At 47.3% G+C, this 12,989-nt stretch overlaps 1 protein-coding gene across 2 annotated transcripts in view; it reads right to left on the bottom strand.

The window, feature by feature from the left end:
- The window catches only part of ITGA9 (integrin subunit alpha 9), a 351,949-nt gene that overhangs the window by 58,439 nt on the left and 280,521 nt on the right, over positions 1-12,989 (bottom strand). For both annotated transcript variants that reach the window (XM_067753774.1, XM_067753773.1), the window contains exons 21-23: positions 11,961-12,050; positions 9,739-9,847; positions 4,304-4,411 (exon numbers count right to left, since the gene is read on the bottom strand). In XM_067753774.1, the coding sequence (XP_067609875.1) occupies positions 4,304-4,411; positions 9,739-9,847; positions 11,961-12,050 (307 nt within the window). The remainder of the gene's footprint in view (positions 1-4,303; positions 4,412-9,738; positions 9,848-11,960; positions 12,051-12,989) is intronic.

Below are 12,989 nucleotides of genomic sequence, written 5' to 3'. Positions count from 1 at the left end.
GAAATGTCTACTCTGCTATAACTTAGTTATTCATCTTTATTTTATTTATTTATTTATTTTTCGGCCACACTGCGCGGCATGTGGGATCTTAGTTCCCCAACTAGGGATCGAACTCGGGCCCCCTGCAGTGGAAGTGCGGAGTCTTAACCACTGGCCTGACAGGGAAGTCCCTGTGATGATTCTTATTTTAGATGGGCCGGAGAAGTCTGTCATTCTTCCCCTCTCTCACTCTCTGTTATTTTCATGGTCCTCCCTACTAGGCCTCCTGATGGTCTCTAGGGTCGTGGTGGCCTGCCCATGCTTTGGCTGTGCTGTGGGGAGTCGAGCGTCCCCACAGGACTCGGCACAACCCCAGTGGGTGGCAGGCAATGGAAACTGCAGGTCGTTCCTCAGGCCACCACCAAGGCTGTTTCTAAATAAAACACAAGCAGGGTGGTGGGGCTCGGAACACTTGCTCTAAGGGAAGGAGATCAGGAACCTCAGCTGGGTGGACATAGAAAGGAGTCTCACTGCACTAGGCTTCCTATACTAATCTCTCCCACGTAAGCAAAGACACTCTCCACTCACAGGCAGCTTGACCTCAAAAAACACTTCGGGAGAACAAAAGACTCTCTGGTGAAATGTAGAGGCAGGCCTGTCCTGTCCAGGGACCCTGGCTGCAGCCCCTGATACTTCTGAATGAATTCTGAACCAACAGTTAGAAAACTGTGTTGCAGAGTCGGGGCCTTAGGTGGGGTGATAGCTCAGACCCGTGGGGTCAGCCAGTATGCCCACCCTCAGCAATCTATACAGATGATGGATACCACGGGCACTGTTGAAGGGAGAGAAACAATCTGACGGTCCCGTGGTGTGTGGGGAGGGATGGCAGATACGTCCTCTCTCAATGTCTGCTCTCTGCTCCTGGGCTTCAGCTGGCTGAGGAGGTAGCTGGCTCCTGGCTGCCCAGGGGCCTATCCAAGACTAGGGGATGGTGGTGGCTGAGGTATGGGGGGATGCCACCAGGCCTTAGGGGCCCCTCCTAGTGTAATACAAGGAAGGAGTACTGGTTTCTCCTAATAGGAGTGAGTCTGACTTGCACCAAACCACCTAAATACCCAGAACAAGAGCCCCACTCTATTCAAAGTCCCAAAAGGCCAGAGTGGAGGACGTCACGAGCTGTATGACCTGCCCCAGTAGGCATTCTCGGGCGCTGCTGAGCAAGGGAGGGGCCAAGGCTGGGAACCTGGCTGAGCTGCAGGACGCCCTTGCTCTCAGCCCTGTGGGCTTTAGGGTAGAGGGTGTGCTGCCCACCAGCCTCTGAAACAGTACCTGGGACTCTTGCCTCATCACTGCATCCATCATGCACTGGCTTTTACATTTCTAGTCTCATCATCATTCTGGTCTCCAGTGATGACTGTCCATGAGAACACAGTGCTTCACTACTTGCTTAGTGAGAATTTGCCAGTGAGTTTGATTTTCCATACCACACAAACGCCAAGGGCTTCAACACGGGCTGGAGTATCCAAGCAAAGGCTTGGCTGTCCTTGAGAATTGTTACATACTTTTGAAAATTCTCAGTACCGTATTGAAAATCCAAAGGGTCTGCTTCTGAGAACTCAGAGAACGGAATGCAGGCAGCTCACAGCACTTGGGTTTTCAAGAGTCCACTCAGCTGGATGATCAGTCAGGCAGTTCTGCATATCGTCAGAAAAACCATTTCTCATGCCTTCCCGCCAAGCCAGCTATTTATAAACACGTCCCAAAGTCCTTTCGAGTGGCTCCTGCTCGGTCGGATGATCAGTAAAGAGAAAAGGGGGTGGACTTCGTGCTGAGATACTTCCAGAATCTGAGTGACTTACATTTCCTGTTTTGTTCAATAAATAATTTTGTCCATGGGGGAGCATTTTTCTCTACAACATTATAGATGTTTATGTGAACGGCTCATAGAACATGCTCTGTGAGGAAAGCATCCCTAGCTGTGGGGACAAGGTGGAGTGGCTGGTGAGATGAACATTATGTAAGGAGGCAGATGGGAGCATGTGGGTGGCAGGAACCTCACGCTAAGCTCAAACCGTGGTAGCTGTAGGTGCAGAACACCAGGGGCTTTTCTACCGCTGTTTCAGCAGAGCGCCCAGGCACGGACACTTTGTGGAGCAGGAATGGAATACCGTGAGCAGTGGGGACGGCCAAGCAGGCAAGCCAGGAGGGGCACATATTCTGCGTTCAACATTTTCCATGGTCCAGGGTTTCAGCCCACGTGACCCAAGAAGATAGCAATGCAGGAGACCATCATCGCCATCACATGATGCTTTCTGAGCCTCCTGTGGGCTCAGATGTGTCACATGCCATGGGTCTTGCTGCCCTGATTTTCAAGCTATCCATGGAGAGGCTGTCCCTTTGTCTGGCTAGCTGTCCCTCACGTGCCCGTGCAAAAGGAACAAGTCAGTGGTGCCCTCAACGTGGACCACACTCCCTCTCCTTATGTAGTGACTCTCAACCATCAAGCACCCTCCCTCCCAGGAGGGGTCACCCTCACGCCCAGCCACTCCAGACTCTCAGGCACACTGAGGCGATTTATATCAGCATGAAACTTTTCCTGAATTCATGTAGAAAGAGTAAACGACTCTTTCTTTTGTTTTATACTGTGGGTTTTTTCTTTCAGTCCAATATCAAATATTGATTGAGCATATAATATATGCCAAGCATTGCATATAGGAGGCCCTGGAAATACAGTAGTGAGCAGACAGAAATCCCCATCCTTATACTGTATGGGGCCAGGAGGAGGCAGATAATCTGGTCAAATAGGGAAATACATGGTATGTCAGCTGGTGATGAGGGTGATGGTGAAACACAAGCAGGAAAAGGGGATGAGGGGTGCTGGGACAAAGGCTGTTCAGGGAGGGCCTCTCTGAGGAGGTGATATCTGAGTAAGCACTGGGAGGATGTGAGGGCGGAGGTCACGTGGCTCTCTGGGGGAGGGCGTGCTGGGTAGAGGGAAGATCCAGTGCAAAATTCAGGAGGTGGGAGAGTATCTGCCATGCTCTAGGGCCAGCAAGGAGGCAGGATGACTGCAGTAGAGAGAGTGGCGAAGAGGAGGAGGAGGAGGAGAGGTCAGAGAGGGGCAAGAGACAGGCTGTGAGGCTGGCTGAGGTGCTGGAAGAATCTGTGGGGTAAGTGAGCCACTGGAGGGTTTTGAGCAGAGGATGACATGACCTGACTTAGATTTTGGAAGGCTGGCTCTGCCACTGCGGCAAGAACAGATGGCAGGGATGCCAAGGCAGGAGCAGGGACCCGAGTGAGGGGGCCACTGCAATAACCCAGATGACAGATGACAGTGCCTTGGGCCAGGGTGCTGGCAGTAGAAGGGTCAAATGCGGTAATATTCTGATTTGTTGAGAGGGCAGAGACATCAGATTTTCTGACAGATCAGATGTGAACTGTGGGGAAAAGGCGTCAAGGGTGACTCAAGCAATTGGAAGGACTTAGTAGCTGTTTGCTGAGATGCAGAAGGTCATGGGGGGAAGCAGGTTTGAAGGGATACTGTTGAGAGTTCAGCTGTGCAGAAGACTGAGATTCCTGTTAGGCATCCAGGGAGAGATGGCCTGAAGGTAGTTAACTGTCAAAGTCTGGGATTCATGGGAGAGATCTGGGCTAGAGAGAGAAACATCTGGTGTCATCAGCACAGACTGAATATAAAGCCATGAGTCTGGGGGAGATCTCTAAGATTAAGGATGGTAAAAAGGAGACCCTGGGCCCTGTAGAAGTTGGGGAGATGAGGAGAAAACCAGTGACAAAGGAGAAGCCAAGGGAATGTGATGTCCTAGAAGCCAAGGAGGTAGGCGGAACGATCATATCCTAGTTGAGAGAAAATCATCTACAGCTGACTTAGGATCACGTTGAATGGCATATTCTGCACATGACCTTGAGTTTCAACCTATACTTCTGTCTTATGAACGAATCCTTCACCCTCCAGGCATCAGTGGCCCTATGAGAATCTTTATGAGTGCTGGGGATCTTCCCCTTAGAAAAACACATTCAGATACGCACAAGACTACAGACAGTTGCTGGCGGTTCCCAGAGCCAGTAAAGTCCATCCCAGAAGTCAGGTTCATAACTGACACTTGCCCATCCCCAAAGAGGTCTTCTCATGGCATGAACCAAGCTGTCTCAATGTAGAAATCTAGGTGTTGCAGGTCTCCTGGCTTCTCCAGGTATGTTTCCAAAGGTAGAATGAGTTAACCCTTCTGGGCTCTTGGGTGGAATACAAAATGTGAATGGGCTGGCTTGAGCCTGAAAGCAAGTGTGAAAACAAATGAGAACTCACCACCATCTCCTGCACATGAAACATCTCAGCTCCTCCAGGTGACAGACGACTGGGGAAAGAGATGCTGACAGATGACCCAGGAAGGGTGCTTGGCCCAGTGTTATAGACCTGTGGGTATGAGACACACATGGCAAGTTTTAATAGAAATAGAGATCTTCATTTCACGTCCTGCAATATATACTCTAAAATCCTTTGAAATGATACACAGAGATACAGAAGGATACAGAAGCTCATGACTTGAAGTGAAGTGAAATATCAAATGAGAGATTTCAATGAAATAGAAATTTTTCAAATATGCATTTAACATCCCCAAACCTTCAAATTACCTTCTTTCCCTTTAGCATTTTCTTGTATTCTTCCAGCTAAAAATTATATTTCTTTTTACACACCTGGAAATTTACTCATAGACTATTACACTTGGTGAGGATTCAGGAATAATCTAGACTAGTATTTCTGAAACTTTAACACATATCAGAACAATCAGATGGGCTTGTCAAAACATAGACTGGGGCAAGGTCATGTCCAGAGTTTCTGCAGTTGTAGGTCTGGTTGGGAGGGGGTGGGTGGAGGCTAAAGGATTTGTATTTCTAATGAGTTCCCAGGAGATGCTGATGTTGCTGGCCCAGGAAACATACTTTGAGAACCACTTATCTGGTCCAATGCCTTTCCTTTTACAGTTTGAGGTAACTGAGACCCTCAAAGAAAAAGTGGGTTGTCCCCAAACCAAATGACCTAACTTACAGAAAGGGCTGTTGTACTATACTATCTAGCTGGTTTGGTTTCTCTATAACTTACAGCTTATCACTTGCTAATACTGTTTGATGACACCTGTGCATCTCTTTTCTGTCCCAGCATTTGGTCCTGTAAACTTTACCCCTCTCATTCCCACCACAGTCCTCCTTATTTTCTGTTTCCAGCAGCCCATTATCTCCTGAGAAATGAGAGAAAAGATGGCGGCCACAAAAAGACCGATACAGGAAAGGAGATGGAGCAAAGGCTGAACATGAAACTGAAGGAAGAAACGGAAGATGAAGGAGAGTAAAAGAGATGGGTAGATGTGTAGAGATAGAAAGCAGATTAGTGGTTGCCTAGGGCTGGGGGGAAGGGGGAATGAGAAGTGTGGCAGGCAGAAGAATGGCTTCCCAAAGATGTCCATGTCCTAATCCGTGGAAACTGACTATATTACATGGCAAGGGGGATTTCAGGTTGCTAGTCAGCTGACTTTAAAATCGAGAGATGATCTTGGATTATCCAGGTGGGTGCAATGTAATGGCAAGCGTCCTTATATAGGGAAGTGGGAGACAGAGTCAGAATCAGGGAGATGTATTGTGAAAGAGATCCAACTGGCCATTGTTGGCTTTGAAGATGAAAGGGGCCATGAGCCAAAGAATGCAGCAGCCTCTAGAAGCTGGAAAAGGTAAGAAAACAGATTCTTCCCTAGAACCTCCAGAAAGGAACGCAGCCCTGCTGACACCTTGCTTTTAGCCCAATGAAACCTTTTCAGACTTCTGTCCTCCAGAACTGTAAGATAATAAATTTGGCATAAAGTTCACAGTAATTTGTTACAGCAGCAATAGGAGACTAATACAGGGAATGACTGCTAATGGGTATGGAGTTTCTTTTTGGGTGATGAAAATGTTCTAAAATTAGATTATGGTGACAGCTGCACAATTCTGTATAAACAGAATTGTGGAAAAAGTCATTGCATTGCGCACTTTAAACAGGTAAACTCTAAGGTATGTGTCTCAAAGATGTTATTTTTTGAAATTAATTTTTATTGGAGTACGGTTGCTTTACAATGTTGTCTTAGCCTCCGCTGCACAACAAAATGAATCAGCCATACACATACAGATGACCCCTCCCTTTTGGACTTCCCTCCCATTTAGGTTACCACAGTGCATTAGGTAGAGTTCCCTGTGCTATACAGTAGGTTCCCATCAATTGTCTATTTTATACATAGTATCAATAATGTATATGAGACATTATTTAAAAAAAAAAAAAGATGGGTAGGAGCAGGAGAGAGGAAGAAATGAAACACTGCTTGGTGGCCTGGGGACTAAAGAGAGAATTCAGGGATTCAGGGAATCTCTGAAGCTGAGGTCAGAAGGGCAGAACCAGGAGACGGGTTGGACAAGTCACCGGGTCTTCACACCTGACAGAACGTATAAGGATCTAGCTCCAGCAAGCTCTTCCCTAGAAAAGCATGTTTTCGTTTTTTGCAATAGTGAGATCTGCTTCAGAGAACAGACACAAAAAATGGTTGAGTGGATGAGCAGTTGTTGGCAACTCTTAATTCAGAAAGAACACAATTCACCCATAACAACAACCCTAAGGCACAAGAAAAGGAAGGAATTTCCAACCATGATGGAAATAGCTAATTTGAAGTGAAACGTGAGAGCACAGAATTGAAGAGAAACCTATTGACCTGTCTGGGAAATTCCAATTAAAGCACAAGTAGGGGGAAGAAAAGAAGATGATGATTTTGTTTTGCATGATTTCACCCATCAAAACCAGATGGATGGGAGAGCTTATATTACCTTATTTATTTTTAACAAATGTCTTAACGTCTGACTCTCTGCAAATGTTCTTGTGTAACATCTGTATTATTTTTCATCATTTTTCAGGTGAGGGAAATGACTGATGATGCAAAAAAAACCCAAACAGCCAACTATCAATGGTCAACAAATTATTACATCTCTGTTAAGAAAACTCTGATGAAACTTTGAAACCAGGTCCAAGACTAATATCTCTGCCTTTCTCCCATCAGCATTTGCAGTGGAGTCTTTAAACAATGACGCAGCTTGTTGAATATTAGCTTTGAAAAGACACAGAAAAAATATCTTTATATGGAAAGACTTGTGCTTTTCTTCAGGAAGGATGTTGCCAGAATAAGGAAACAGAATTTTACCCATATCCCTGACCCCATTCTCCCCCACTATCTCTACCTTTTTCTGGGGGTCACTATCACCATCAACCTGGTCAGTGGCTTTCCTGCAGGATGGTCAGACTAATGACAGTTATACCAGAAAATTAGTCGTCAGAGAATTCTCCAGGAAACTGTCAGCTTTGCTAACACAAGAGGATTTCCTTCCAATCAACGACACACACTATCTATCTTTCAGATCCAGCCAACTTTCTTAATCCTGAACGGAATGCTATGTACTTCCTCAGGCAACTGATAATCACGAGGAGAATCTAAGGGTCATGCCAATCACTCATTTCTGGTGCCCCTATTCCCTAGCCTGTATCTACGTCAGGATACAAGAAGAAAGCTCTTTGTCTGAATACGAAACTTTAAGCTCCCTGCAAAAATGCATTCAGAGAAACATGATGTAACCACATGCCCTCAGATTTCTTTCTTTTTTTAAAGAGGGGAAAAAGAACATTTTGTGTATCTTCTGAATAAGTTTTTGTATAACTGTTATTCTTTTTTGCCTTCTCCTTTCAACATCTATACCCTCTTTTAAAAAAAAATTTATTTTACTTAAGTATAGTTACTTTACAGTGTTGTGTTAATTTCTGCATATACCCTTTTCATTACATGATGTGTGTCATTTGAATCCTTCTCAATAATGTTTTTGACTGTATATTTTATTGTAAGACACCTCCAAAAGTTTAGTTTAAGTAACTAAACTTACTTAATTTGTAAGTAATTAAAATTAAAATGATTTAAGTAAAATGAAATAACTCCATCTGGCCTTTATCTGTTTTCTATCCAATTACAAAAAAGCAATGGAGAAAAGGAAACTAATTCTGAGAAGCAATTCAGAACCACTGAGGCCCTATTCCCAGCAATCACTCTAAGGTCTCAAAAGAAAGGCTAACCTCATCTTTCCCTTTTTCCCTGTAAATCAAACATAGAGTGTGACGGTTGGGGCTTAGCTGGCTGGCAGGCACCTCCTCTCTGAGCTGGGATGTGTGCTATCCATCATGGCTTTGGAGGCCTCTTGCCTGGGAGAATGCTTTGGAGAAAGGAAGACCATTGTTTGTGAGAGACCACAAATATTTCACTGCCTCCCTCTCTAGACCCTCACCCCATCTTTATTTGTTATCCCCTTGGTCCACCCAGGAGTGGCCACAGGGAAAAAAATTTTAATTATTTGGCCATAGCAGCAGATGCCAGACTGGGAAACCATCTTCTCCGTGGGGAAGGGTGGAGGGGAGGCAGGGGAGGGCTTCGGGAGCTAGAGCTGGAGAGATGTGGGATGTGGATTATGGTACACTGTCTTCATCACTTCATCCCCAGTTCCTGGCAGGTGCTGAGCTACACAGGGGTGTCCAGGCAATGCCCGTCCAGTCCTGGCCCCAGCCCGGCTGCTCCCAGCTCTGTGCCCTGCAGCATGTCCTCTACCCCCTGGGCCTACATTTCCCACATTTGTCAATCGAGGATAATGCCTGGATGATGCTCTGTCCCTCTAACTTTGTGTTCAAAGACCCTCCTGTTGAACAGCACTGGCCTGAAGGGTCTGTACTTAGAGCAGGGCTCAGCAAATGATGGCCTGTACACCAGATCTGGCCCTCCACCTGCTTCTGTACAGCCTGCTAGCTAATATGGTTTTATATTTTTAAATCGTTGGGAAAAAAAATCAAAAGAAGATGAACATGTCATGATATGTGAAAATGATATGAAATTCAAATGTCAGTGCCCACAGCTACAGTTTTGTTTGTGCATGGCCTATGGTTGCTTCCATGCTACAGAAGCAGAGTTGCATAGTTGCTGGCTCACGAAGCCTAAATACTTATCTTCTGGCCCTTTGCAAAAAAAGTGTGCCCACCCCTGGCTTCCAGAGGGATGCTGTCCTTCACGGTGTCCACAGTCCACACCGAGTGGACCTGCTGGACACAGTGCTTATGTGATGGAAGAGCCAGCCCTGTTCTTTGGGAAAGCAGCGTGTTTCCCCTGGGGGAGTTCCCATCGCTCACACTGCTTTGCTCTTGTAAAACCCCACTTCTGAAAGGCTGTCCCTCTGTGGGAGGAGTGGGCTCCTGGCTGAGTCAGTGTGGAGAAGTCCAGGATTAAGGGGACATGGCAAATCCTTGAGGCTACCCTGTCCACAATGTGAAGAATGATGGAGAACTGAAAGGGGTCCTTTAGGGCCATTTGGGCAGGGATGCTGGCCTGGCCTCAGCATTCGGAGCATTCATGCAGCTCTCTCTCCAAATACTGAAGAGCAGAGGGGTCTACACAGTAGAGTACCACACAGCAAAGGGATTAATTCTGTGTGTAATTATGGGAAACACACACACACACACACACACACACACACACACAGACACACACACACACACACACACACACACTGCTCCAGCCAACCAGGCTGGGAAGAATTTCTCTTGGAAGGAGCCTGGCCCTTTCGTTGCCTTTCATAGAAGGCACATCCCTTGGGCCCTTCCATTGGTCCCCAGTGACAGAGAAGGTCTCCAGGGGTGGATACCTGAAGGGTGACGTTGAGAGGCTGGAAATGACACTCCAGGTCTTCCAGCTGAATGAAGCTGGATGCGTCCACAGACTCGCCGTACACAAAGGAGGTTGGAGACATGATTCTGAAAGAGGAAAGCATGAAATCTGTCATCCCAACCCAGGGTCACTGTTACCCTGAGAACCCAAACATCTGTCCCTATTTAATCTAGAACCTGGCTCCCCACAGTGTCCTCCACCAAACGCTTCCCTTCTGGAACCGCTCCTTCCCTCTCCTGTAAATGGACACAGCCAGACCTACGCTTTGTAAACAGACATTTCCAGTAATGTCTTGTCATCTTAGGTGAAATCAATAAGCTACGTATACAAACATGTACCAGGATTACATTTTTAAAATGAGGAGGAAGACGATGGTAGCTTTGATTTCTGTTTTTTTTTTTAAACTGGATTATAAAATTACGCATGTTCTGTTTTGTCATTTGAAAAACATTTTGTGGATTGAAAAAGAGTATGACAATTTAAATGAATTATATATTTGGCATCCTAAGCCCCACTCTGTGACAAATTCATTTAAAAAAAATAAAGATTTTCCGACTACCAAAATTACTAGGAATTAGGTATTAAAAGTTGAGTCCTCTCAGTGATAGCCTTTTTTCTTCAGATTTCAAACAGTGGCTACATAAGATGTGATTAAGAATTCCGGTTCATTCTGTAGTGATGCTTTCAACGTTGCCCGCAAAAACAAACCCCAAGATTAGACAAAGCCAGACTTACTTAAATTCTCAGACAAACAATGGATTCTAGAGGAGATTCTAGAAGCTGCTCACTTGCCTAAACACAATAATGTAAGATTTTTGGTACCAAGTGTGAATGGATAGCAATTCACCTATTTTCAACTTAACGTATATTAGAGTTTGGAACTGCAGTGAGTTCCCAGTACCACCCAATGGCAAGAGCTGGTTCATTTAAATGAGCCCCGTCTTATGTTCCTGGAAGTATCAGCGGTTCACTCGTTTGTTTAACTGATGGCTTCGTCCGCAGGGGGAGGGGGGCTGGTGGGGGTGGGGGGGTGCTGTTAACACCTCACAACGAGGTCTCTGAGGGCTGGACAACGGGATCAAGTGAGCCTGTGTTTTCTCTTTCATCCCCCAAGGACGGGGCTTGGTCCTGGCGATATTCTCACTGTGCCTCTGAGGAGACAAGTAAATAAACTACAGGGTTAAAAATAGAGCCATGAACAGAGGCAAATCTGTGTTAATTTGCAAATATATTCCACCAATGCCTCATGTCTAAAGAACGTGATGAAAAACGCCAAGAGGCAGGAACGCCCACCGGAGACTCATTCCTGACACCCAGCAGAGTGGGGGAGCTTTGCAGGGATGGTTCCTTCTGCAACGCATTAACTTTTTTACTTCCAGCCAAGGCCGGGACCCAGAAGCACTTGAAAACTGAAAAATGAGAAACTTTGAACCTCCAGAAAGTTCAGCTTGCCTGTGGGGCAAGGGTTCAACAGGTCCTCATTTGATCTAAACTAATTGTGCAAATCCTTTTTCCACTATCAAAGAAGTATGTGCTCTGTTTCTGAAGCCGGAAACAGGAACTGACTTCTCATTTTTCCAGGCCTGGGTTTTGGCTGAAAACCACCCCGGGTTGTTTTGGGTGCCTGCCTGCAGCCCTGCTTTCCAACAATGCCAGCAGCATTGAGTGGCCAAGGACTTCAGCCAGGCAGATGGTGGGCCTGCTGTGATCGGCCCTGCCTGCTGGCTCTGCAGAAGGGTCAGAAACACGCAAAGTCAGCGGTGACTCAAGGCTAATCAGAAAGCAGCCCAGGCTTCCTGGGAGCCAGCCAGGGCACTGGGATGCATCTGGTCGTAACCTCTGGCCCAGGAGCCTTTGGCTAAGGTTTTAATCCCAGGAATCAAGCTGCCTCCTATCCTATGACACTCTGGAGGGGTGGGCACTGGGAAGAGATGCATGGAAAGATGTACAGAATATTCAAAGAAATTATGGGGCTTATATTTGTCATCACACTTCTTGTGTTACCTACCAGGTGGGTGGGTAGCTGGGAAAGAGGAGAAAATCAGGGAGGAGGACATGAGTCACTGCAGCTAAAGCTTCATCCTGCATTTCAAAGCTGGGCAGGAGCGGAAGTGGCAGGGCTGCTGGCTCCTGGCTACACAAGCAAACATAAGAGAAGTACAGTGTTCCGCTCCAGGCAGATGTGTCCCGGCTACTCACCCAGTGATGGATGTGTCCACCTCGTGCATCAGCGGCACTGTCAGCATGAGGGTGTTGTCGTGCAGGGACTCTGAGCGCTCCATGTTGCCGCTGTGCAGGGAGAGAGGAGGGGACACTGGTCAGCACAGCCCGCCCACAGTGGGTGTCTCCCCTCCCTGCAACAGGTCTCCGTTCTGCCCCTTTTTACCCTCAGCTCTGTTTTTGGTCCCTGTATGGCATCCCAGTGCCCTATGGTCTCAGTTGTATTCCCCCCACAAAGACATGAGTGGGGAGTGGAGAAGGGAGACAGGAAGGAAGGCAGGCAATCAGGGCACGTGATCCAGCAGGTCAGGGCTGTGGGCAGCTGGGCTCGGTCTGGCCAGGGAACTCTGGGAGGCAGCGTTGAGCACCAACCCCAGTCTCCCTAACTGAGGCCATGGGAGCTGATCCACTGACTCCTGAGGCCTGCTGGGGGGCGGGGAGGGGGCATTAAATCCCTGGCACCTGCCCTATGTGCACAGGTGAGGGGGGGGTGTGGCCAGAAAAAGCCTCAGGCAGAGAGGCAGGTGCTGGGAGCTGTCCAGTGCGTGTGTGGTGGAGATGAGTGCTGAGAGGTTATGGGTGGGCACCAACAGTGTGTGCTGCTTCTGCAAGGCTTGCTCCATGAATAATGGACCAGCAAGGTTAGGGCACTGCAGCTGGGAAGGGGTCTGCTGGACTTTAGCAGCTATTTCCCATCTACAGGCATCACCCATCATCCACTGACAACCAAGCCCAGGAGAGAGGTCCTGGCTAACCCCGTCCTGATAAATATCATGGGAGTTCCTGTTATGGAATTCTGGCTCCAGCAGGTTCACATACGGGCCTTCCCCTTGGGGTGAGGAAGCACAGAATGGGGAGTCTTGCAGGGTCATTCTGGAAAGGTGAACACAAGAGGGCTGATGCTGTTGAGGGCTACCATGTGCCAGGCACACTCCTCAGCATGACTGAGCTGGGTCCTCAGAGTAACCCCGGAGGGAGGGGCTCACCCACCACTGACAGGTAATAATC

Source organism: Pseudorca crassidens, chromosome 10 (genome assembly GCF_039906515.1).
Source record: "Pseudorca crassidens isolate mPseCra1 chromosome 10, mPseCra1.hap1, whole genome shotgun sequence".
Taxonomy (NCBI): domain Eukaryota; kingdom Metazoa; phylum Chordata; class Mammalia; order Artiodactyla; family Delphinidae; genus Pseudorca; species Pseudorca crassidens.
This window is presented reverse-complemented; position numbering and strand designations above follow the sequence as displayed.